Below are 26,578 nucleotides of genomic sequence, written 5' to 3' on the forward strand. Positions count from 1 at the left end.
TAACTCAGAATTTGTAACATACTCTAAGTCTTGATAAAATCATTACTAAAAATTGCAAAAGAACTGGATTTTGACAGCTGAATCACTGACTGGAAACAATTCTTCTTAGAAAAAAAAAGAAACAATTTTTTATAAATATAACCAATGGTTTACTGTAAAAGACATTTCCCAAAAAGAGCTAACAAAATCAACTGTTCAGATACACTGCCACGAACTAAAGAACTTATAATTCAGCTTCAATGTTTTTATTAGGCACTGTCTCTCCAGCTGTTTGAATGAAGCAATAATTGAAGTTTCAAAGTACAAATGTCTCTAATTTTGCTGAAAGAGTAAAAAAAACTTTCTCTTTAGCAATCCAAATAAGTGTATTAATATTATTTGTTGGGTTTTTTGTTGTTGTTTTATTCTTACATATGGGAATAGCATGAAAAACTTAATATCTCTCCAATTACAGCACTGGAACTATCAGGAACAATCACATATGCTTGCTTCTCCTATTGTATTACTTAAATTTTACCTATTAGAAAATAGTGAAACGTCAACCTCCAAAGTGCACATTGCATGTGACTGCAGGGGGAAAAAAAGAGTACTTGTACCATGGCCCTACAGTCCACAGTGAGGGTTCCCTCTAGGAGAGGAATTGTGCAATACCAGTTCATCTTCAGAAACAAGAAAATGTTAACCTCTTCCTTTCTTTAGCTATTTTTTAAATGCTTTGCAAATTTTCTGTTATTTACAAATTCAACCCAAATTTTCCACTAATATAAACAGCTAAAATATAGATGTCTAAATTTTCTTGGTAACAACTTGCAAATTCTTCTTTTCAACTCCAGCTGTTGTTCTCCCTTAAGATTTAGCTCTGCAGTATTTTTAAAAATACCATTTTAAAACTATCATTGGCTAACTTAGATAAGAATATAAAACCAGCTAGTAACTTCTTTTAAATACTTCCATATTTGCTATTCTCTGTAATTGAGAACATTTTATATCTTATTCCCCGTACTTGGCCAAGAAAATACTCTTCAACATGTTAACATTTCCTTACCTGTGATGCCTGCTCAGCTGGTGCTACGAAATGAATCTAGGAGCCATTAGCTGGGGTGAGATAAGAAAGGGTTTAATTATGCCAAGGCAAATAGATGTTACACGGCGCACACCGGGCTGTGCCCGGGATGTTACATTTATAACAATATCTGGCCAATCCCAAGTGTGCCCACCCTATAACTTTTGGCCTGGTCCACCCCCTGGCCCGCCTCCTGGAATTGGGTCGGGGGGCTTTTTGGGACCCCCTCTTCATCATTCTTCATCATCTTCGGGGTACAGAGAGCAGGGTGACCTAGTTCCTTGACTCTGTCCTGCGGTTTAGGCCAAGATACAAGCGTTCTCCAAACAAGACAGGCTTGCCTTGACTAAGAGACTAAACATTTTCTACTGGATATGGGAATAGGGTTGATATGGGGGTATGGAATGGGGTGAGAGGATTAAGGAATGTATAAACTAAGGGGTGCTAGGGGAGGAGAGAGAAAGGGTTTCTAAAATCTACTTCTATTACCTATAAAACTTATAAGGCTTACAAAATTAGAAAAATAAAAAACATTGGGGGCTTAAGGCATCACCTGGTATCATTAAAAATAATGAAGTCCTAGCATTTTAAAGCCACAGTGTCCCTTCAAGTCCAAGTTTGTTGTCATTTATCTTAATCTATTATCATTAATCTATTTTAATTCCTTATCAAATTTGGCTACCAGCATACCTAGTCTTAATATAAGGCCTGACAATGAAACATATGCATTACGGTGTTAAATACTTGCATATTAATAATGCAAGTTATGCAGAAATAGTGAAGTGATCCCTATGGCACGTGATAACAGCAGCTCCAACAGTACCTATGGAATCTAGTTTACAGTTTGCAAAAACAAATGCATTAAATATCAAACTGTCAGGTTTACTCTACAAGCAGGTAATGGTTTCTTTACAATTCTGTGAAGTATTTGGACATCCCTGAATAAATTCTATTCACCAAGTGGACAGAATGTGACTTTCTCATTGCCATGACTGAACGTGAAAATTTTAAATGAGTTGAGGAGAATCAAAAATCCTTTTGAAAATGGTAAAATTAATCTCCTGTTAAAGCTGCAGATACCAAAAATGTTCTAGAAAAGGTCTGAATCAGACTTGAATCAAGAGAATATAAATACATCTGATTTTAGGGAACTTTCTATTTCATAGAATCACAGAATATGCTGAGCTAGAAGGGACCCACAAGGATCATTGAGTCCAACTCCTGGCCTTGCACAGGACCATCCCCAAGAACTTACACTATGTGCCCAAGAGTATTGCCCAAACAACTCCTGAACTCTGTCAGGCTTCTGCTGTGACCACTTCCCTGGGGAGCCTGTTCCAGTACCCAGCCACCCTCTTGGTGAAGAACCTTTTTTTTTAATATCCAACCTAACGCTCCCCTGACACAACTTTAGGCCATTCCCTCGCAACCTGTCACTGGTCACTACAGAGAAAGGGTAAGTGCCTGCCCCTCCTCTTCCCCTCACAAGGAAGTTGTAGACTGCAATGAGGTCTCCCCTCAGTCTCCTCTTCTCCAGGCTGAACAGACCAAGTGACCTCAGCCGCTCCTCATACGGCTTCCCCTCAAGGCTCTTCACCATCTTCATTGCCCTCCTTTGGACACTTGCCAATAACTTAGTATCGTTTTTATATTGTGGCACCCAAAACAGCTCACAATATTCAAGGTGAGGCTGCCCCAGCGCAGAGCAGAGCAGGACAATCCCCTCCCTCAACTGGCTGGTGATGCTTTGCCTGATGCCCCTCAGGACACTGTTGGCCCTCCTGGCTGCCAGGGCACTAATGACTCATATTCAACTTACCATCGACCAGGACCCCCAGGTCCTTTCCCATGGCACTGCTTTCCAGCATCTCATTCTTTTTCCTTCTCTACTGCTGATTGGAAAACTGTATCATAAGAATAAGGTAATGAAGGTGTCCTAATGACTTCAGTACTGTTTTGGAACTGAAATATAACAACAGTTACATACAACTGTGTTTGCTGTTGTTTATTTGTTTATTATCACCACCATAATTTCATTATTATTTAGTTTTTCTCCTAAATCTACTAGCTGCATTATTGCTATTTGGATTGTACAGAACAAATTATTTTTTCTTTGTTAAGATTTATCAGCCATTGTAGTTATCTTCAGAATAGCTAGTAAATAACATGGCTTACAGATGAAGTATTTCTTAAAAAAAGATGCTGGAATGGTCTTGTGCTCAGTGATACAATGAATGAATGGTACTTAAAAAATATTAGCACTGTGAGCTGCACGATCCAGTTTGTGAGTTGCAGTATATTGGAAGAAAGTGCTTCTGCTGGTGAGGAGCTCCCTGGAAGGTGGTACGTCAGCAGTGAGAGTGTTGAGTTCTCATGAGTCTTCATCTGCTTTTAGTTAATTAATTTTGCACTGACTACAGGCTAGTAATTATCAGTCTATAGCTCCTGCCCAGAGCTCAGTCACTCAGGATGAGTTTTCTACCACGTGAAAGTCTCTTCTGCTTCTACTTCATAGTCTGGATCTTATTCACCTTGTCTCACTTAGACTCGTAGAATCGCCTGGATTAGAAGGGACATTAAAGATCCTCTAGTTCCAACTCACCTGTCATGGAAAGGGACACCTTTCCAGGGTGCTTAGGAGCCCCATCCAATCTGGCCTTAAACACTTCCAGGGATGGGGCATCCACAACTTCTCTGGGAAATCTGTTCCAGTGTCTCACCATCCTCACAGCAAAGAACTTCCTCCTAATATCTAATCTAAATCTACCTTCATTTTAAGGCCATTGACCCTTGTCCCGTCACTACATGCCCTTTTAAAAAGTCTCTCTCCATCTTTCTTGCAGGCTCCCTTCACATACTGGAAGGTCACAATTAGGTCACTCCGAAGCCTTCCTTTTTGACAGGCAGAACAAACCCAGTTCTCTCAGCCTTTCCTTGTAGGAGCTTCCAACGTGCCTGGGGATTCCTCCCCTCCCTGCATGATACATCACATGCTTCATCCTTCTTATAAAACCTTCCAAACGTATCCCTTATATACCTCTCCTCGAGAAGCAGGTCTCACGTTCTTTCACACCAGAGGGCTCGTCTGACAGCGTTCATTAACACAGTAAATTATTAAAGAAGCAAATGCGGTCCATCACACACTGCCGCGCTGAGTGTTTGCTTCTTTATTGACCTGTATTGTTACGGCGAGCTCCTGAGCTTTCGGATTCGCTGTTTGAAGGGATTTCGCTCCACAGGGCGCCACACGCACCGGCGCTGTTTGCAGAGCCCGCAGCCCCGGGCTGGGAACCACACAGAATCGCGGGATCCATTTGGCTGGAAAAGAGCTCTGAGATCATCGAGTTCAACCTGTGACCGAACACCCCCACGTCAATTAGACCATGGCACTGAGTGCCACGTCCAGTCTTTCCTTAAACACCTCCAGGGGCAGTGACTCCACCACCTCCCTGGGCAGCCCATCCAAGTCTAATCACCCCTTCTGTGAAGAAATCCCTCCTGGCGTCCAACCTAAACCGCCCCTAGAGCAGCTTTCACGCTATGTGCTCTCGTCCTATCGCTACGGGAAGGGCCCTGTCGCGGTGGATCGCGGCTGGGGGGGTAACTTCCCCCAGAGGGCCGCCCTGCCCCAACCCCCAATAACCCTTCCGCCCCACCCCGTCCCAGCCCCGTCCCGTCCCTTCCCCGCCTTGCCCCGGGGGTCGGGCAGGAGCGCGCAAGCGCGGGCCCGCCCTCCCGAGCGCGGCGGGCGCCGGCGGCTGCGCGCGCGGGCGTGTTCCCGCCCCCCGCCCCGCGTGGCGGCCGCGCCGGGATGTTCGTGGCGCGCAGTATCGCGGCCGATCACCGCGACCTCATCCACGATGTGTCCTTCGACTTCCACGGCCGCCGCATGGCCACCTGCTCCAGCGACCAGAGCGTCAAGGTCAGCAGGACCCGCCGGGCCTTGTGCCGGCGACGGGGGTGCCGCGGTACCAGCGGTGCACGGCCTACCGGGGAGCCGGCGGAGCCGCGGGACTGCCGGGGGCTCGTCCCGCGGGAGGCACCGGGACGGTGACGGGCTGTGGGTGCAGGAGGCTGAGGAGGCGGGAGGCATCCGCACATACGGCACGTGTGTTTGTGTGTTTGTGTGCGCGAACGCTTGTAAACACGGGAACGCCGCTTCCCACCCAGGGCTCCACCTAGGAAAACATTCCCGAGCTCTTGTGGCTACGGCCGTGGCGCTTGTTCTGTTGATTCAACTGAAAATCTGTATTTATTAACATTAAGTTAAGAAACTACTGCTTCATAATGTAGCGCCGATAATCTGTATTTATTAAGGGAAGAAAATGCTATTTCATAATTAAGTGCCAGTAAGCAAAAGGCTGAAGTGCTCCACGTGTGCTCTGGCAGATGCGGGAAACTGTAAAATTTTTTGCATATCTTAATTCCTTTAGAGGAAATAAAGTAACAGTTTATGTTTGTTTAAACGAAAAGTTGACTGCCTTTTCCCTTTTTTGTGCATAGTGAGAAGACAGAAAAAAAATTCAGGAGTTACAGGGATTACGCGGTTACATGGATATTTTTTACTAAGAAATGTAATTTAAAAAGCAGTCACGTTTTTCGTTAGATCGGGTAGATGGTTGAGAAAATGGCTTTTTTTTCCGTAGAAAGCTGTGTCACATTTAGATCATGCTTAAAAACAAGCGAGCAGCCCCTTCTCCCTCAGCACAGATTAAAAAGCAAATAACCAACCACAACAACAAAATAGTCCTCCCAAAAGTAAGCCAAAACCATGTAAATCTTTGGTTTGGACTGACTACCTAGAACTTGCAGCCTAAAAAGGATGTTGTTAAGAAAGATGCCAAGAGGTAGGTAGAGTGCAGTAGCTATGTTCTTCAGCAGTGTAATGTTACTTTCCAGTTGTAACTGAATCCTTTATGAGACGGTCTTCCGAAGTTTTACTCTAACCAGAGTTTTACAGGACTTGTATGTGGCATGGGTCTTGTTCTCATTATGTGGGCCCTGTGGAATAGGAGTTGGGGAAAAGTTACAGAGTTGGGCTCCAGTAAAGCTTTAAAGTGAACGAGTGACAAACAGGAGTGGATGGCAGGCTTCTAGAGGTGTCTTTCATTTGTTTATGCTTATGACTTCCTTCATAACTATGATGAAGACGTATGGGAAATCAAGAGAGGGGAAGGATCGGCATGTGGTTATAAATCAAGGCAGATATATTAGAAACAAATCTGTTCCCGCACTACCTTGATTTCTTTTTGCTGTCCTGCTCTGTCTTTGGGATGGGTGCTGGGTGCTGCCTTAGGGTTTTGCAGCCAGAGCTGAGCACCAGAGGACAGTCAGGGCTCTAGAGTGAAACGGAGTAGTGTACTTTTGGAACGGTGAATGAAGGATGAGAATGGCAATAATTTCTCTTCCATGTAAATTACTTTTTTTAAAGATAGGTGTCATACAATAGTGGATTTTGCAGGCGATGCCTCTTCTCCTGACCTGTAGTAGGGATATTTTCAAGGGTGAGTGAAGTGCAGTTGTGTACTGAGCCAAGTACAGTTTTCCAGATGAAAATGTCTAGTGGTATGCATGTATATTCTTATTTATATTTTTTGATGTGTATATATATATATATATGTATAGCTGTGTTTTTAAGGTACTATTTAGTAAGCTTTATTTGCAAATTGTATGATTGTATTTTGATTTTTCAATAGGTCTGGGACAAAAGTGAAAATGGGGATTGGCATTGCACTGCCAGCTGGAAGGTTTGTATTTATAAAAATTACACAGACATAACCATAATTTATCCTTTGTTTTTGAAGAAACATGCTTCATTTCTGCTGACTTATATAGTAGAAATAATTTTGGTTTTTTGTAGATTCTCTATGTCTTACGTGAAATACTTTTTCTCTGCTTTTATAAAACATCTCTAATGCCTCTCATGTGAAACAGAGGCTAACATGCAGTCTTCTGTACTTAGTTATGTTGTCAGACTTGGATATCAGTAAACATAACAGTAACTGGTTTAGGGAGTTGACAAACAGTACCTTTGTTTTTAATTAAATATTCTCCTTTTTGCATATAGTAAGACTTAAAAAAAAAAAGGGAAAAAATAAAGAGGAAGAGGTCTGGCTGTTGAATGTTACAACATCTGACCTCTGGTTTTTTTTCTCCAAAACCTTTCTGAGAACTCATATAGAGACTCTGCTTCATCTGGATAATTAGTGCGTTCAGCTTCTGAATTGTCCTTAAATTTGTATTTATTAGGACCACAGTGCATTCATACCTGTAAATGGAAATGCAAGTGAAGTTTTTGAATTCCCGTTCTTTAAGAAAAAAAGGTTGAATAGGTAGAAAGAGGAGCTTCATATTAAAAAGAAGATAAGCAATGCTCTGCATATGCTTTTGAAAAGTATAGGCAAGCTAGAAGTAAGCATGGTAATGGCTGAAAATTGACTGAAAACAAAGCACAACTTTTTGCATCAAGGCAGAATCTTAGTTTGGAACTTAAAGTAGTAAAAAATGTTTTGAAAAACACTTGTAATAATTGCCTTTTAAACACTTATTAATAGCAACAAAACCTTGCAGTGGTGGTTGAAATAAATGCAACAGCTGCTGTGTAACTTGGTATAAAAGAACAGAGCTTTCAAAGGAACAGGAATTCTCTTCTGCAGAAGCTCATAAAAATATATGGTCTGTTGGACTAATGCAGTAAATATGCTTCTCTACAGTGTTTTGATGTTCTCTTGTAGACCCATAGTGGATCTGTGTGGCGTGTGACATGGGCACATCCTGAATTTGGGCAGGTCTTGGTTTCCTGCTCTTTTGATAGAACAGCAGCTGTATGGGAAGAAATAGTGGGAGAGTCAAATGATAAACTCCGAGGCCAGAGTCACTGGGTGAGACTTGAGTTTTTTTTCTGTTAATATAAAGTGTTCCTGATTTTGCCTGTGTTTTGTTCATTTGTGGCAATACTCCAACATAAAGTAAGTATTTTCACAACATTTTGGGAAAACAGCTAAATGGCAACATTCAGGCCAATCAGTGTCACTGTTATTGGTGTTTCATAATAAGGTGTTCCCTGACAAACAACTTGCAAACGTGAATTTCCATCTACAGTGGAATTTAAGTTCTTTAACAAGAGCTCATTCAAAACTCTCTCATGCTGGTCTTTTCCATCTTTCAAACAGTAGATCAAGGTTCTTTTGGGAAATAAAAAATTTTGCTCAGAAGTAGATTTTCAGGATAGTATTTCATCATGGGAATTGTAGCTCTAAGCAGACTATTTTCTAGCTATGCTTTATGTGTAATACTATTCCTGCCTCTAATGTTTTATTTTAAGTTGCTAAAATATCTGCAGTTTTCTACTTTCTCCTGAAGTTTTCTAATGTTAAAATACATATTGTGAGGAGTTGGGTTGTCAAGACTGTTGGCACCCAGTGGGTTATGAAAGTTCACTTGTATGTGCAGTCCTGATCATGGTTTTCAGCTCAAACCAGGCTCAGCAGGCTGTCTTGGCAGGAGAGGAAATTACTTGAAAAAGAAATGTTTACAATTTTTTCCTCTTTAGCTACTCATCCTATCCCATGCCTGCTGCATTCACCTGTTCCCTTTTCAGAAGCACTTATTTCAGTGCTTCAGTGAGAAAATGCTTCATGATAAACTTCAACAGTGCTGAATTTAGAAAGTGGTGTCCTTAGGCAGGGCAGTTAATGTTGTCACCAGTATGAATGAAGAGGATAGTTTGAAACTGCCTCTGGCCAGTACATTTTTTATTTTGTGCTTATGTTACATGGTGATGCTTTTTTCTTTTCCTGAAGAGCATAATCTGAACAACTCTTTTTGGTATCAGAAGTTTGATATCACAGTGAGATATCTCTTGATGCTTCAATTTGCATCACTGTAATGATGATCTGTCATTTCTCCAATTTGTTGGTGAACAAAGATTTTTTTTTTTTTTTTTTAAGTTTTTGATGGAAGATGTTAGTGATCCTATGAAATGATGTTGTCAGACTTTGTTTAGCCTTCCTTAGGGAATAAATTTTTGATGGAAATTTCTAGCATTTCTCTGAAGAATCTCTACCTTTCTTTGCAGGTCAAGAGGACCACTCTGGTGGACAGTAGGACATCCGTTACAGATGTGAAGTTTGCTCCCAAGCATATGGGTCTTATGTTAGCAACCTGTTCAGCAGATGGAGTTGTAAGGATTTATGAAGCTCCAGATGTGATGAATCTCAGTCAGTGGTCACTGCAGCATGAAATTTCATGTAAGCTAAGCTGCAGTTGTATTTCTTGGAATCCTTCAAGGTATGTTATTAAAACTGTAGGTTTTGCTTTATAACTGCTTAAGCAGAGGAGTGAGTTCTGAATTTTTTTGGAATAAATCCTGTGGAGAAGATTGAGTGTACATTTGGGTACATCTGAAACTTTCTGCTGAAATTTCTTTTAATAAGGCAAGTTTGGGAGAGCCAGAGAAGTGTTACAAAAAATCCTCCTGCGCTCTGTGAGGAAATATTCCCAGTTTAATTATTTTCAGCTAGTAGCAACCTAAAGAGCTACAGAGTGCTTTTTATTTATCCCATAAAACTTAACTGGGATTTTGATAAAAGAAAGTGTTTGTAAAAGAACAATTCCTGTGTTTTTCTTCTTTCATTTAGAATGGTGTTGCAATAGATAATAATTTTGAAAACTCCAAGAAGCACATGAACCCTTGCCAGTGCAGCAGAGTAAAAGGAGCCACAAGAGTCTTGCTAGCACAAATATGAAGCCCAAGAGTTGTTCTTTTAGTTCTGTCCTCAGGGGCTCAATGATGTACTTAACCCTCTTGAACTGGACAGAATCAGAGGGGAGTCCAGTTGGGTAGTCCCTATCCAAAAGAACACTTGCATGCAGAGGTCTCCTTTGCTTCCCATCTCATATCCTCCCCCAGCAATAACAGGAAGGGAAAAACGATTCAAGGCTGAACTACTTTGGATTCTGTTCGTCCAGAAGCACTTAATTGCTTCCCCTGTAGACATAGTGTTGTGTCCTGCTGATGCAGTCATTCTTCTATTTATTAGTAGTAGTCTGTGCTGGAGGTTCAGAGTACATACAGGCTTTCACTTTAGTGCGTGGAATAGGGTTAAAAGTTGATTTAAAAACTATAGTTCATATACATTTAGCTTGTGTAAGCTGTCTTCCAACACCTGAATGAAATTACACTAATCAGTCATTAAAAGCACTACAAAGAGTGCAGATTCTGTCATGAAAATTGTGGCAAATACTAGACTGCACCATGCATATATGAAATCAACCCTACTCTCTGGGAAGATCATCTTGAATTGGCAAATAATGTTTCCTAATCATTTCACCATAGTGAATGTATAAAGTGGGCTTTCAAAACATCAGAGTGGAGATACTGGTAACTATGAATAGCACTTGTTTCCTTGTGATGTTTTCCCTTGTCATATTTTTTTGTTATTGTTTTGGGTTTTTTTAATAGATAATATGTTTTAAATTTAAAAACTGCTTGGTGAACTTTCTGTGGAATCATTTGTGAATTTAACAGTATTTGTTTTTGCGTTTTAGCTCTCGAGCACATTCTCCAATGATAGCTGTAGGAAGTGATGACAACAGTCCAAATATATTGGCAAAGGTTCAAATTTATGAATATAATGAAAATACCAGGTATGCTAAATGACAATGTGTAACATTTGTGAGATCATAAAGTAGTTATATAGTCTTTTATTTCTGTCATTAGATATGAAGTAGTAAATGATAATAGCTTAATTTTGTCTATGAGCCATTGGATAGGAAAAGAGAGGAAGACCTCAGAATGGCAGCTGATGTTCACAGACATGATATTGATAATTTTATTCCATGTCGATGAAGAAATGCCACTGTTCTTACCAGAATTTTAAAGGAAGAATTGTTTCTCTATCTGCTAATTTATATGCTTAATTTTGCACAAGGAATTAAGAGGACAAAGTTGAAATTTGAATTGTGTTGCACGAGGCACTGTTTTGTTCAAGGACACCTTAAAATTATTTTAGAGGCATGATTATAATAACAGAAGGTCCTGTGAATTTCTAATGTTCTGTGAAAGTTCACACAGTCAAGAGTTCACAGAACCAGAAAAGGCCAGGAAGTGTGTGCACCATCACTTCCAGTTAAATAACAGAGAAATTGTGTTTGATTCAGAGTGATTGATGTGGGAAAAGAGCTGGGGTATTTTGTGGATTTATGCCTGCCTTCAGACAATGCATTAACAATAAAGACAAGTTGCTGTAACTTACCTGGTGGTAAATAAAAAAATAGGATACATGTTTATCATACAGCAGAGGAGGCAGGTAACCATCCGCTTACAACAGAAAATGTAGTAAGTTGCTGAGATGCAAATTCCCTTTAGATTTGTGAATGGAAGAGTCTTTTTATTTCTCTTTTCTAACTGGGGACAAAATGTTCTTTGTACTGGAATCCTTGTTTTGTTGTATGATTTAGCATACTGGTTTTAGTGGTTACTGTATCTGATGTATTCGATTTCTGAAGAAATCAGCTTGAAATTATTACTTACAATTTATTTTAAGAAAATACTTTTGCTTTTGCAAGTCTTATGTATACTTAACCCTTTTTCCCTGTTCTCCTGTGTCTGGTTTATATAACCTGCATCACTGGCAGTTTTGATGGCATTAAAAGTTATTTTCCTATGCTGTACAGAAAATATGCAAAAGCAGAAGCTTTGATGACAGTCACAGATCCTGTACATGATATTGCATTTGCTCCAAATCTGGGAAGATCCTTCCATATCTTGGCTGTAGCAACCAAAGATGTACGAATTTTCACGCTAAAACCTCTAAGGTGAGTTTAAGAGGAAGATGGTTTGGTATGATGTGATATTATGGTTTTATTTTAGTAGTTTAGTAGTATCTGTGAAGTAACAGTAGTAACTTAATGTATGCAGGATTTTTTTTTAGCAGCCTGATTTTTAAGATGACAAGATTGTGAGCGAGTCTATAATTTTGTCTAAATACCTCTTAGCACTCTTTATCCAGTAACAGTTGTATAAACTGCTTGAAAGATGTATCCTCTCTTTCTGTCATGTTCAAACCCAGACCTTTGAACAGGTGTATGCAGAACTATCACTTTTCTCTTAAACAGGAAAGAATTGACTTCATCAGGAGGATTAACAAAATTTGAAATTCATATTGTGGCACAATTTGATAATCACAACTCCCAAGTGTGGCGAGTGAGCTGGAATATTACGGGCACAGTGCTTGCCTCCTCTGGTGATGATGGCTGTGTTAGGCTCTGGAAGGGTAAGGTTACCCACCTGACATATATTATATTAACTTCGTAGTATGCTGGATATACAGGAGAAATTTTACTCAAAACATAATTTTGGAGGGAAAGTTCATTTTAGATTTGTGAATTTTTTTGTATTTGTGTTTACATTTCAGAAAAAGAAAATAACTTGCTGTGCTGGAACACTTGGATGATTTAGGCTGTTGTGAATAGTTGTTCCTGTACCCTGAAATTGTTTCACCAGACTAGAGCTATATAAAATTTTAATTTTACAAAGCAATATATGTACTGTATCACTGTCTTTTTCTGCTGCTAAACCGAGAAAATGTCACAATGTTCAGGCAAACTGGCTTTTTTGCAGTTTACATTTCCAAAAGCAACAGCAAAAACACAAAACCAAAAAAAAATCACTTCTAGTTTCCTTATACATTCTCATTTGTTTTTCAGTATTTTACTAGTGGAAACTGAGTTTTAAGTTGTGGATAGGCAGAGAGTATCAGACAGCTAAAGGGCCAGATCCTCAGCTATTGGAATTTATATTTTGGCATTGAAGTTCCATTCTGATTCACACCAGATGTATGGTAGTTGAAACATATTTGTAGGGAATGCTGAGCTTCAGAAGAGAAACTAACGGTTTTTATATATCTATATTTGCAGCTAATTACATGGACAACTGGAAGTGTACTGGTATTCTGAAAGGTAATGGGAGTCCAGTGAATGGTAGTTCTCAGCAGGGAATTTTTAATGCCTCTCTAGGTTCAGCCAATACAAGTCTACAGAATTCACTAAATGGATCATCTGCCAGCAGGTAGGTTAATTAGTAGGGAGACTGAGTTTCAGTAATGGTCTCTTCTCTGAATCTTCTTAATTTCACTTAGCTTTCATGTTTGTTTTGCATTTTTTCAAAGTGCAATACTACTTCAGGCTCTTCTGATTTTACTCTGTGGTGTTGTCTTGCTGTGCCACTAAGGGGAAAATGAACAAAACCGTAAGCCACACTGAATCAGAATGTGTAAATAAGCAACATAAATAACTATTTTCACTTCTAGTCCTTTCACATTATTAAAAACAGCGTTTCTGAAATAGTTTCAAAGAAGAAGCTTCATCATAACTGCTGTATAACTGCCCTTTTGCTTTAGATTCGTGTTTAAAAGTGAAGCAAAAATACCAGCAACAAACTCTGTTTTTCACTGGGGTAATATAGCAGAAGGGAAGGAGGAAAAGCTACTTCATAATGTATGGTTTCAACAATCAAATACTAGTGTTAGTTTACTTGCTTTTCGCAGGTGTAGCATCAATTTTGTGGTTTTTTAATCTTCCTTATGTGGCATTTGTATTGCAGATAATTTGATTTAATCTCTGTTAGGTTTTTATTCTGTAATAATTGCTGTTTAGTAGGTAAATTTAACTGCCTCTTCTGAAAAAGAAACATTTAAATTTGTGCACACCGAAATGTAGAAATACACTGAGCCCTTCCTCTGCATGGTGGAGTCTGTACAATCAGCTTTACAGGACTGTAAATCTTACGTAAGGACTAGATGTGGCCAGATTCCGTAGCTGCAGTTTCCAAGTTTTGTGGCCACCTTAATTTTTTTTCAATTGCCTTGGCATAGCTTCTATTTCCATCCATGTGCAGCTACTCAGGTGGCTTGCTTTCGGTTTAAAATGCTGATCAGTAAAGTTTGCTTTTGGAGAGCAGCACTGTGTCATCATTCTCCCGCCCCTCCATCCCTTTCAGCAGCCAATCCTGAAGGGCAGTTCTGGCTTCCAGATCCCTAGCTGTGTTGAGCAGAGGAGGGCTTTCACATTTTCCTCACAAGATAAATGGGACAGCAAGAGGTGGTAATGGCCCCACAAAAAAGGGCACCAGAATCATATAGGTCATCTGGTTCCATGTTCTACTACAGTGTAGCAAAAAAATGCTGAAATACAGCTCTATCTTGGAAGTAGTATATTCAGAGCTGTGTAACTCTTTGTTTGGGCTCCTGTGGGGAACTACAGGCTATTTTATACTTGTTTACCATAGGGTGTGGTTTCACAATCTCCTTATCTAAAGCGTGCTGCCAGCAAGACTGCCTTTCCCTACCCCACCCCTTTGGTGGTTCTTCTCCTGTCCCTGAAGTTGGTAGTAAGCATTGTGAATCTGGAACTTCTAGCATTATTTTTAGACTCCCTCGATTGCTTTGCATTTTGGAGGGCTTTTTGTTTTGTTTTTTAATAAATTATTCTTGGCTCCAATTTGTAACAAAACGTTAATTCCAAAATTATGTCATTGGCTATGGAATTCCCAAACATATGATGTCTTGTCCTAGGATTGAGCCTTACTCTAAAAAATATACACCTTAACCCATGTTTTCTTTTGTAGTAACACTGCCTTGAATTGCATAAGCATAGTTGTTAACTTTTGTGTTAGTGTTAAGATGCTGATAAAGATTAATGTATTGACATTGAATAGGTATCTTACACATAAATTATTTTGTCTGTGACTGTACATGCTGTTTCAGTGTCTATACATTTAAACACTTAAAACAGCTAAAGAATATGCAGATCTGAAAAAGTTTGTAAAAGCACGATCACCACACTGGATTTGTACTCAAAATTAAGTTTCAGAACAGGTGATGTAGATTGTTGTGAAATAAATCAGTAGGGCTATATTGTTATGTTGATTTAATTGTGTGTCTAGATTTATGATACAATTTCCATTCTCCATTTGTATTATGTCCTTTTTAACAGAAAGCAGAGCTGATACCAAGCTAACTGGAGTAACTTTGGTGTTTTGCTGCTTGTTGCATGCACACAGGAATGGAAAACGAACTCCTTTTTCCCCTCCCCAACGCCGTTTGACCTCTCCCAAGACACCAGCAGCCTGCTAACTACTAAATGCTGTTCAAAAAGCCTTTTTAAAACACGTTGTGTACACTTTTTTGTACTAGCCTGCACAGTTTGATACTATTGGAACTCCTGATAGAAAAATATTTGGAGAGGCTTCTTGTTTGGAAAAAATCCCATAAACAACCCACCCAAACCCCAAAACTTTCATCAGAACGTATTTTATGAAAGCTTGTCAAATTAAAAGACTAGTTCATGATTAAAAATGAGAACTTTTGTCCTTGATTGGGATGGGAGGAGGGAAATGACCATTATAATAACTTTCATTAAAATTGTTTTGAGAACCAATTTGTTTTGCATTTCATAGCGTTCAGCATTTGATTAGGATTCCTAAACATTACAAGGTTGTAACTGCTTTGTAATATATGAAACTGTTAGTTTAAAAGGAATAAGAAAGCTGTTTTGACAATTGTACAGATGGTAGCTATTAGTAGTTTGGGTATTGCTTCATTTATATCCCTTAGTATGACTTCAAATAAATGTTTTATAAGTACTGTCATACTTTCTTCATGATAAGAGAAGTACTTTTTCTGATATGTATTTGTGCATTCCTATGGTAATAATTCCATGGAGTACCTAAAATTCCCTAAATATAGTATCCTTAAAAAATGCAAACACTTAAGCTATATAAAGGTAGAAACCAAAATGCAGCTTGTTGTGAATTGTCCCATAATTTCATTAATTAGTTAAGAGCTGTTCCTTTCTGTAAGTCCACAGAATTGTAGACAAGAGAGAAAACATCTGTAGGTATCTAATATAGTTATGCTAAAATGCACAAGTGTTACGGGTAAGTTCTAATAAAAACAGCAGCAAAATGACACGAAGTGGCATAATTCCGAATCTTGCGCTCACCAGGAGTCTTAAATTTACTCTGAGGATTTTGCAGCAATATGTAAATACATATAAAGGCTGTATTTCATTGAAAATAGTTATTCTCTGTAAATGTGTATTAATGTAAAAACAATGATGTTTTTACGTCTCTTCTAGAAACGCTGTGAAGTTACTCTGAATTAGATGCATATGCAGAAAATGTACTTTGATAATATTTAATGTATATTTTGTGTCACAAATGAAGCGTTACTGAAGGCTGTTAACAAATCACAGAAATTCTGGGAGAATGAAAACCTGTTAATAGCTGTACCACACCATCCTTTTGATTTCAAAAGCAATCCATTTTTTTGTAAAAATGTATACTAGAACTATGACTATGGTATTCTTTTCTATGAATTTCAGTGGAAAAGACTGTATTGTTTTGCTTTAAACAACAGTTTCCAGATTTGTCTTGTTTTGAATTACAAGCCTTGATTTCTGCTATTATGTTCTATTGGTTTTGGCATGGATATACTAAAGCCTTTTTTTTTTTCCAGCATGTCTTTTCTCCCCTTTGGTTCTCCTTGTATTTACTACCTTTCTCTTTTTTTCTTGTTTTGTTTTTTTGTTTTGGTTTGGTTTTTTGTTTTGGTGTTTTGTTCCTTTCTTAATTGTTTCAGGTATTTCTTTCCCCCTCTGGATTCCCCACGGGCTGGATCGAGATGGTCCAGTCATGCCCAGCTCCTTCCTCCTCCTCCTCTGATAGAGCAATCTTGCGATGCTGACACTGCCAACCTCCAGTATCCTCACCCTCGCAGACGATGTGTATCTCGGCCTCTTAATCTATTACCTGAGAATGAAGGGGTTTAACGTGTTACTTTAAATAAACTCTGAAGGGCCTTATTCTGGTGTTTGTGTATGCTTCCATTTCTGGCTGCTTTTGTATTCCTTTTCTTGTACAGAAGATTTTCAAAAATTTGGGAAATTCACGCATGTTTTGCAGAACAAACAAGATTTACAACCTGTTACTTGTGTATCAAAGGAACAGTTTAATTTGTACCCTTTGAACTATGGCAACACATACAAGCAGTATTAGCCATGAGCTATTTATGGAGTAGCTGACTTCAATGTGCCTGTCCTTTTTTCTTTTTTTTTTCTTTTTTTTTCTTTTTGAAATCAGTTCAGTATGGTCTTTAATTTTTTCTTTTTGTATACTGCACTGACACGTGAAACACATTCTCAAAATTAAATGTGCATTCAAGAAATTGTTGAGAAAGGTTGATACTGGATCAGCTCATAAAAGAAACAAAACCATTCCTGTGTATACTGCAGCTAAATAATTTGGCGCGTTTGGTTTTACTTTAGAATTTTCCATCTTGCTGTATAAATATTTAAATTTTATAATTGTGTTTGACTAATAAACTTGTTCTGAAAGATCTGTATTTGTACAGTTTTCCTTGTAATAGGCTTTTTTCTTAATAGGTTCCTGATGAAGGAGGGTTTTGGATTCAGGTGTCCATTCTCCTAGCTCTGCTTTTGTGCTGTCATGTGCCATTCCAGATGTGCAGCTGCATATTACATGTATCTGCCACAGAATGTGCTCCAGCTTTTCTAATGGATGTGCTGAAGGTCTGTGGAGACTGCTAGAGCTGTTGGGTTTCACATTATCTCATAATTCTTTTTCAGTGACTGAATTAATCACTTAGGACTTTTTGAAGAAAGAGCGCTGACTTAAAAGATGTGTTCCAAAACAGGAACATTGTTGCTGTGTATCTGCATGTTGGCATTGACTCAGACGTTGGTGCAAGACAGGTGGGAGGGTAACACTGGACAAAGAGTATGTGGTAGTTCTAGGGAGTAGCATTACTGTACAGGACGTAATTGCTAAGCTTGTTCGGCAGATCTCGGGGGAGGAAGGAAAAAGGAGGCTTCTGTGCAGCAGAAATCCAAAGTGTAATAGTGTATTTCAATGTGCTTCAGAATGGGTTTATATTTCCTGGAGTAGAGCACTAATATAAGGTAATGGAGAGGGCAGCCTGCATCCTTCCAAAGTGACAGCAAGTTCCTGTGAGTTTTACTTGTATTCTGAAAACTTTATTTATTCAGATCCACCACTTTTGTTTCCTTATTTTTCTCTGAGGAGTCTAGTCTCAATTTACTAAAAAACCACGAGGTACACTGGTGTTAAAAGGGGTGCTTGCTGATGGTGTGTGAAGGGAGGCTGATGATACTTTCCAGCCAGCAGGAACAGAACTGTGGAAGAAAAAAAAGTTCTATACCTTTTTAACACTTATAAAACTCTGCCATACTTTGTAAACAACAGAAATGTTACATGATTAAAAAATAAAGTTTAAATGGGGGGTGGGAAGTAACTATTCCTCTGGGAGAGAATGAATAATAAAAAAAAACAAACCTATCGAAACTATTATACTGGGATTCATTCCTGACAACTGTTAGGAACAAACTGTTTCTGGGTATGCTAGCAGCAGAATGTACTTTTGAAGGTTTAAGCCACTTGCAGAATTTCTCTCTTAACCCTTTAAAAGATCACAGAATATCCAGTTATAGTAATAAATGACAATTTTTTTGCAGCTTTTCTGCATTTTTGCAGCTTCTAGTGCATTTGTTTACAGTTTAGTCAGCATGGTCACATTATTTTCCTCTGTGATGAGCACGTATTGTCAGATATCTAGTTCCATTCATAATTCTTACTAATGGAAACATGCTATTACAGTTTCAGTGCACACAAGTCATGTTAGGATGAACTGGCCAAGTACTTTGACCTCAACAAATGAACTCAGGCTGGTTTTGTGGCTCATGCCTGCCTTTCCCCCAGCCTGCTCTTTTGTACTGACCTCTCTCCAAACCTGTGCCCTTCAGTCCCTATCTTTGGCTGTCCACCTCCTCTTCCTCAAACTCATGCTTCCCTCTTTATTCATCTATATTGCTTCTTTGACTCAAAACTCTGAACTGTACTTCTGTGCAGGATCTGGGCCCTTGGACATAAGCAGCAGAACCCCTAGAAGGGAAGGCGATTATAGACGGGCTTAGGAAGGGATGATTACAGCAGGCACTTGCAATATTTTAAATTTATACAGCCCTTTTAAGGCTTCTGTCCCTTTTCTTCTGAAAGAAGATACACCTTATCCCTTATACTCTTTCTAGACCACAGAAGGAGCACCAGATGTGCTTGGACCACATCTCAGCTTGAACTTCTAGGACTAGAAGTTTTTGGGTCTTGTAGTAGCCATTAGGCTTTGGGGTTTTTTTCTTTTCATGTGGTGGTTTTGCTTTTGTTGTTTGGTTTTGTTTTGAATGTATTTGAACAAAGTATGAACTTCTGATGATGTTGAATGTGTGGTTTTTGCCTTCTCCACATCAGGAATACAGCTGTACAAGTGCACTGTAAAAATGTCCTGGATAACACTGAATTTTATGTAGATCTGTTGTTGTCATACACACACACACAGACGTTTGGAAGGCACCTGCTGCCTTCTCATCCTCTACTTAAAAAACCCATTATATTTACGCTTCAAGATTTTCCATGTACTGTACATAAACTGAACCACAACAAGTTCCACCTCAACGGGAGGAAGAACTTGTTTACGTTGAGGGTGGCAGAACACTGGAACAGGCTGCCCAGGGAGGTCATGGAGTCTCTCCCTCTCCGGAGACATTCAAAACCCACTTGGACGCGTTCCTGCTCCAGGTGACCCTGCCTTGGCAGGGGGGTTGGACCAGATGATCTCCAGAGGTCCCTTCTATCCCTTACAATTCTGGGATTCTGTTGATCAGCCTCATCTAAGTGACTCACCTGTAACTCTTAGAACGCTTCCATCAACGCTGTCTCCGTACAATCCTAAACATCCGCTGGTCAGATTATGTGACTAATACGTCTGATCTAAAACAGGCAGCAGTTACAAGCATTGAGGCCATGTTGCTGAGAACACAGCTGTGCTGGGCAGGACACGTCTCAAGGATGAGGGACTACTGCCTCCCTAAGATCGTGCTTTATGGTGAACTTGCCACCGGCTGCCGCAAGAGAGGAGCTCCGAAGAGAAGATACAAGGACTCCCTGAAACAACATCTCAGCCTTGGCCATATTGATCAACATAACTGGTCTACTCTGGCCTCCAATCAGGAGGTCTGGAGACACACTACCTATAACCTGCTGCTGCTTCCTTTGAGAATGCATGCAAGATCGCTCTCGAGGAGAAAAGACAATGGAGAAAGAATCGTGTCTTGCCGATACCATCCAAGGAGTCTTTCCGCTGTGCCTTTTGCTACTGGACTTGTCTATCTCGTATTGGCCTTTTTAGCCACCAGCGTGCTTGTAGCAAATGTGGGTAGAGCCCTTCCCAAATCTTCGTTCACAAAGCCTATCCATGATGAAGTGACTCATATGGCAAAAATGGGACATATAAACAGTGAGGAATATAAACAACGTCTGTCTTATAAATAAACAAAAGTCATGTACATTAATCCGACTGAAGCTTTTTTTTTTCGTTTTGGGCGGCTGTGCCCTTGCCGAGACAGCCGGGCCGGGTGGGCTGGTCCTACTCAGACATCCCGGGTGGGATGCTCAGCGGCCCTTTCCCTGGAAGACCCCGAGCTACTCGCTGGTACCGGGATCCAAGCCTGGCCGTCCTGAAAGCAAATACCGGAAGCAAAACAAACCGATGTCATCATCCCCTTCCCAAAATACCCCCTCAACGTCCACTATCCCGGGAAACAACCCGCCCTTCCCGCTTCCCGCCTAACGGACGCCAGGACGCGGCCGAGGGGGGCGGGGCTGGGCGGTGCCGCGCGCCCCTCGCCCAATCAGCATCTCCGCCGTCCCTCCCCAAGCTGCTCCCCCGCGGCCGTGTCCCGTCGCCTGCCAATGGCCGGCGCTCTTTGGGGCTCTCCCATTGGCCGGGCGGGAGGGAGGGCGGGATCGGGAAGGTGTGGGAGGTGCGCACGCGCCCCTGGCGCTGGGAGCGGGTCGGTCGCGGTCCCGCGGTGGTTCCCGCGTCGCGCCCGGTGAGCGGGTGGCGGTGCCCGCCCGGCCTGCGGGGGCGCTGCGGCGGCGGCGCGGAGCGGGGCGGGGCCCGGGTTTTGGCGGTCGGTCCGTCCGCGGGCGCTCCCGCTCCTTCGGGGAGAGCGGCGGCGGCGGGACCCTTGGGAGGGCAGAGCCCACCAACCCCTTCCTGTTTCGGATACAAGGGAGTCGCCGGCTCCCAGCTCCGGCCTGCGCGGCGGCGCGTTGCTGGTGAGCAGCTGGAGCCCTCCCACCGCTCCCGGGCCGAGCGGCGGCCCGGGGGGACACATGGGGATTGTGTCGCCTCAGGTGCTCGCTGCCGGCGCCAAGGAGGCAGGAAGGCTCTGCCTGCCTCGGTCCGGGCGGCTTTACAGCCTAAATATAGGCTGGCGCGTCTCGCGGCGCCGGCTCTCTGTAGCTCGCGGGAGCGCTGCTCTTTTTTGGCAGCCCAGGAGAGCTATAAAACAAAGTCTTGGCGGGAGAGGGTCGGGAATGATTCTTAAGCACGTTTGTGGATGAAGCGGGGTGATTACCAAAGAACATCGGCTGTGAGGTGTGAGTAAAGCGCGTTGGCTTGTGTAACTCCTGTGTCTATTTTGCTCCCGCTGCAGATGCTGCCGGGCCGGGGCTGATGGTGTTGCCAGGCCGAGTGCTGTTCTGAGCAGCGTGTGCAGAATGATGGAAGACTTCAGGAATATCGCCGACGAGACGCTCCCGAGCTTCTTGGGCTATTCCTTGAACAGCAGCGCGAGTGTCGCCTTTGAGAATGTCACTGTCGCCTCAAACCCGGGATTACCTGTGGCGGCCTCCACTGTTGCCAGGAGCCAAAAGGAGCGTGACAACAGGTGAGACTGCTGGTAAATGCCACTCAGCAGGGTAAAATCCATTTGAACCGTTTGAAACGTTTAGCTTTTTAAAGGAAAAAAAATCTTTTTACAGATTGTTTGGTAGCTGAGTAAACTATTTACTAATCAGTTGCACAGTAATTGGCAAATGTTGGTTTGTCTGTATTACCAATGAAAAATCTGCATCAAACTAATGACTAATAAAATACTTAAAATTTATTGAAATTACCCTTTAAAAGAGTAATTTCGTTTTTAGACTTATAACAATCAAGTTTCTTTTAACTCAACTCTTCTTAGTATACTCAAGTTTGAAGTAATGTAGAGAATAATATATTTTTTACATATGTGTTCTCTTGACTCTGTTAACTGTTCATTGAACTTACCTGAATCTGGCTCATTTTAGAAAGGGTAACGTAAGAACTAGAACCATGAATAATTAATTTAACACAATTTATAATGTTTTGCTCATCAAGGAGTAGAGCAAAGAGTAAAATTAGAAGCCTTTGCTCACTTAACTTCTGTCCTGTGACTTAACAAGAAGTAAGATCAGACTTTAGTACTCTGTCTTTCCACAACGAAAAGGTGGTTCCAAAAGGACACCACTAGCCATTAAAATTATAATGCGGTATTTTTCTAAAGAACTGCAGAAGGCTGGAGGAGATCATTCGGGGAACATATGTATACCTGTAAATGCAGGTTAGCTAGAAAATGCTAAAATATTAGAATAACTTAACTTACAGGAGATAAGTGGACATCAATATGATTTTTTTTTTACGCCATTCTTTGGAAGACAGGTGCAGTGCGTATTAGAATGATTCTGATTCTCATGTGTGTTTTTCCTCCCCAAATTTACAGGCTTTCTGATAACTGTGCATCCTATTTAGATGGAAAACATTCATCTCCATCAGGATCTTCTCACAGTAGTCAGTCAGGTCCTGAACCAATGCAGAGACTTGCTCTCTGCTTTCCTGATGACATGTAAGTAGATAATTAAAATCTAATTCTGTCCTAAAGTGCAGGTACCAGTGTGTAGAATGTAATTTATATGTACTATAAGCTAATTATGGACTACTTCAGAATTGAATTGCCCACCTCAGCCGCAGCTTTTACTACTGACCTTTTGATGACTGTTAGCTTACAGTGTTTGACAGACTAGGCAGCTTTTCCTACTAAAAGAAGCTCCTCTATGTTTTCTGGAGAGGGATAGTGGCAGGCCACGTGGAAGCATCCTGTGCAGTGCTGCTACTTAGCCCGAGCAGCATTCTGCTGTTTGATTGACTAGTTGGGCTTCAGGTACATGACAGGAATGAATATTTAGAAGTGATGTTTTCTAAACTGTGAGATTTTGTTTTGTTGTCACACTAATGAAAAATTTCCTAAGCATGAATAATTAATTGACTTATTTGAATCTGGCCTGTATTTACCTAGTTTACTTTACAAATCTGGAATTAAGCTGATCTTTCTGGTTCATGTCATGTGTGTGAATAATATCTTGCACTGATTTAAATCTGTTCTGAGTAAGTATTGTGCAGTTTGTATACAGAAAGGAGCATCAATTTCTATTAAATTTACCTTCCTTGTAGCCTCAGTGATTGCTGTTTTGTGGGAAATAACTAATGTCAGTGATACAATTGAGAGAGCGTTACTAAGCGGTGGAAGCGTTGGAAGCTGTTGCATAGGTTATTCTAACTAAGGTCACATTTGTTCCTGTTGTTGTGATGGAAACTGCAATGTGTGTCTTTCTCACGGACAAAATGGCAATCTAGGCAGTATGCCCCTATAAAAACAAAGAATATAAGATTTGAGAGGGAGTCAGTGTCTTGATTGTACTCAAGTAAAAAAAAAACCCATCACAGAACATGGAATAGTTGCATTTTAGACTTTCAAAGTTAGTTTCATTTATTTATCTAAAATGTTGAAACAAAAGTATGGTTCAGTTCACTCAATGTGGAAATTTTAACATATGACATATTTAGCTTATCTGCCTGTATGGAAGTTCTGTAAAACCAGAAGTGAAGAATAACATTCCTGCAGAATTACAAAAGCTGTTACTTAACTACATATAATTTCAGTAAGTCATGTTCTTTATAATTTAGTACTTAATTTAATATTACAAAAAGCTTGCTGATACTGTGGACTTGGGAAAATCTTCTCTAAGATTTGACTTTCTCTCAAATGGATCACGGAACTTGCTCCGAGTAGACCCTTTTTACAGAAACGAAAGAGAGGAACAAACAGGTAGAGAGGCATATATTGCATGAAATTTAACTATTTGTTTCACAGTTTAGATTGTGAAACCAAAGTCTTTGTAATCTTGATATTTTTTCCTTTATTGTAAAATGACAGGTCTGTAGAATCCCTGCTCTTGGAAACAGCTGACTGAAACGAGGCAATTGGAGAATTTATCAAATCTTTCTATATAGAGATGTTGTATGCTCATGTTGGTCTGTGTAGCTCACTAATTTTTAATATCTCTTTAGGGACGTTGCTACACAAGTTGTAGAGCCTCAGACAACTTGTGTTAGTTTGAAAGAATCCCACTCAGTGTATGGAGTGCAAGATCAGAATGTCACTGAGCATTCAAATCGCAGTCAAGGTACCTTACGTGAAGTCTTGCTGCCCGAGCGATTGGAAGGTATTAAATTTGGGGAAAAATTTTATACTTATTGTCATTGTAATTAGCTTTTTATGCTACAGATGTCTTCTCTTGACCCTTTCACTGTTTTATGGCAGAGTATAAACAGGTTCTGAAAAGTAATCTCTTGGATTTGAGCAAACTGAAAACCGAGAAAGCTTGTAGTTGCCATTATGTTCTTGGATTTTTCCTCAAAGTACAAAGCTAGACAGGAAGCTGGTGAAAATAACGTTTGCTGTAGAGTAGCATACTAGAATGCAACTAGTATTCTGACTTAATTCCAGGAACTCTGTGGAAGAAATGCATGTAACTTGTCCTCTACCCCTTCTGTTTTAGTAGGTGTAAGGCTGTGAGATTGTATTTTAATTAACATCTCTTTTCTTGCCCTGTTCCAACCTGTAACAGAGGTTTTAACTGCAGCTGTAGGATCTGGGAACATAGTCTTCTAGTGAGATGATGCATGAAAAAGTGGTTTCAAATACTTACTGTGAGAACTACAGTTTGTTTGAAGCATGAATAGAGAGAGTAGTGTAAGCAAAAGAATTTTCTGCAACTTATTTTAAAAGAATGGCTATTGATATTAAACTTGTTTGGGATTTTTGCTAATGCCAGTCCTGTGATTAAATTCTACTTATTCCTTAAAATTCAATAAATATGCTTCTAGTCATTACCTTTTCTAAACTTTGAGTATTTGTGAAAGTTTTTTGTGAGGTGAGTATTAATAATTTTGACAGAGAACATGTTCAATTAGAACGTACTATGATCTTTAATATAAATGGACCCTTATAAAACACACTTCTAACAGGGAAGTGTTGACTTCAGTCACTAACTACTGCACTCTTGAGGAAGTGGCAGTAACTGTGGCAACAAAATCATGGTGCTTTGGAAAAATGGGACTGCCCAGTGTTCGGACTTGATAGTGGCCGGTTAGACTTAGTTGCTTGGTTTTAACTTATTGTTTATTCAACATTTAGTATCCTAGTCTGGAAATTGCCTTTTATTCACATCTATTACTTAAGAATTAGGACCCTTTTTTTGCCAAAATCTGTATGTGTATGTCTAAAAGGTTCTCTGTCTTGTTTGGTTTATGAGTGGATGTAACACAAAGACAAGTGGAAGCTGCTTGAAGTGATCCAAAAAAAGAATTGGCCCAGTAGGTGAAATGCAATAGTGAAACAGAATGCTTCTTCTTACTTCTACTAGTACAGCCTGGGACTCCTTCCTTTTTTGCTCTACCTTGTAGAAAACCTTAAGGCAATAATTGTCTTTCATAATTTTTAGAGTTCTAACCCTGATGAAACCTTTTTAATTACTCACAGATAGTTTACGCCATTGTTACAAGAATGTGTAAGCTTTAGTGTTGTGGTAATGTGTATGTTTCAGGGTTATTTTTGTGGTGTGTGCCAGGACCTTCAAGAGGCTCAATCTGCTGTCGTAGAGAATAGTTGGCACTTAGGAGTATAACATGAGAATATAATAAAATACTGATTACACTGCATTCCTTTGTTTCAGATTTGCCAAGTGGAATAGGTTTTCTTCCAGACATGAAGAATAACCAGGTAAAAGCTTTTCTAAATACAGTGAAATTAAAGGTTTTCTAATATTAATCTTGTAATTAGACCTCACAGACTTAATTCTGTGCGAGGAGGATGGAGGGCATTGAACTGTGTTTATTGTCTTGTATCATGTATCCCTTAAGTTTGTAAAGGTGCTGGCATGCTGGTTGTCTCATGCCTCACTTTGCTTCCATTTTGCAGATCACTTAATGTAATAAGTACCATGGCAGCATCAGTCCATCTAATCTTCCTCAGTTGTGAAAATTGTTGTTTGCTCCTAGCCTCTGCTGTCTTGTAACCCTTTGTCAATGTAAGGACCTTGCATTTTATCCCATTGTAGTTAAGCTTAGTGAAAAGCCTTTTGAGGAACTGTTTGGAATACTTTTGGAAATTGAAGTAGACAGTATCAATCTGATTTGACTTGCCCCTGTATATGTTTGTTACTTTGAGGACTATGAGTTTAGATGACTTCTTCACTGTCCTTAACATTAATAACTG

The 26,578-nt window shown here is 40.2% G+C and overlaps 2 protein-coding genes and 1 long non-coding RNA gene across 5 annotated transcripts in view; 2 read left to right on the forward strand and 1 right to left on the reverse strand.

The window, feature by feature from the left end:
• Positions 1 to 4,210: 4,210 nt before the first annotated feature.
• LOC113961464 lies at positions 4,211 to 4,730 on the reverse strand. Its single transcript, XR_003532360.1, has 2 exons — positions 4,540 to 4,730; positions 4,211 to 4,414 (listed from the first exon to the last, which is right to left on the reverse strand). It is a non-coding gene; the product is annotated as an uncharacterized LOC113961464 (long non-coding RNA).
• A 111-nt stretch (positions 4,731 to 4,841) lies between these two features.
• On the forward strand, positions 4,842 to 17,466 carry SEH1L (SEH1 like nucleoporin). Of its 2 annotated transcripts, none has more exons than XM_027677097.1 (9): positions 4,842 to 4,985; positions 6,760 to 6,810; positions 7,798 to 7,944; positions 9,141 to 9,352; positions 10,613 to 10,711; positions 11,741 to 11,881; positions 12,182 to 12,339; positions 12,983 to 13,133; positions 16,705 to 17,466. In XM_027677097.1, exons 1-9 carry the CDS (start codon positions 4,875 to 4,877, stop codon positions 16,892 to 16,894), a joined length of 1,260 nt encoding a protein of 419 aa, XP_027532898.1. In that variant the 5' UTR covers positions 4,842 to 4,874; the 3' UTR covers positions 16,895 to 17,466. The 2 variants fall into 2 exon arrangements, with proteins under 2 accessions (XP_027532898.1, XP_027532908.1); XM_027677107.1 differs by having other exon boundaries at positions 15,059 to 16,927.
• A 3,534-nt stretch (positions 17,467 to 21,000) lies between these two features.
• The window catches only part of CEP192 (centrosomal protein 192), a 61,335-nt gene continuing 55,757 nt past the window's right edge, over positions 21,001 to 26,578 (forward strand). Inside the window, exons 1-5 of one of the 2 annotated variants that reach the window (XM_027677069.1) lie at positions 21,001 to 21,046; positions 21,656 to 21,889; positions 22,745 to 22,867; positions 24,370 to 24,524; positions 26,037 to 26,083. In XM_027677069.1, coding sequence (XP_027532870.1) covers positions 21,720 to 21,889; positions 22,745 to 22,867; positions 24,370 to 24,524; positions 26,037 to 26,083 — 495 coding nt within the window. In that variant the 5' untranslated portion in view covers positions 21,001 to 21,046; positions 21,656 to 21,719. Of the gene's footprint in view, positions 21,047 to 21,232; positions 21,276 to 21,655; positions 21,890 to 22,744; positions 22,868 to 24,369; positions 24,525 to 26,036; positions 26,084 to 26,578 lie in introns of those variants that run through there. The other variant, XM_027677075.1, reaches the window with a different exon arrangement.

Source organism: Neopelma chrysocephalum, unplaced genomic scaffold, assembly GCF_003984885.1.
Source record: "Neopelma chrysocephalum unplaced genomic scaffold, ASM398488v2 Primary Assembly neopelma1_22, whole genome shotgun sequence".
Classification (NCBI taxonomy): Eukaryota; Metazoa; Chordata; class Aves; order Passeriformes; family Pipridae; genus Neopelma; species Neopelma chrysocephalum.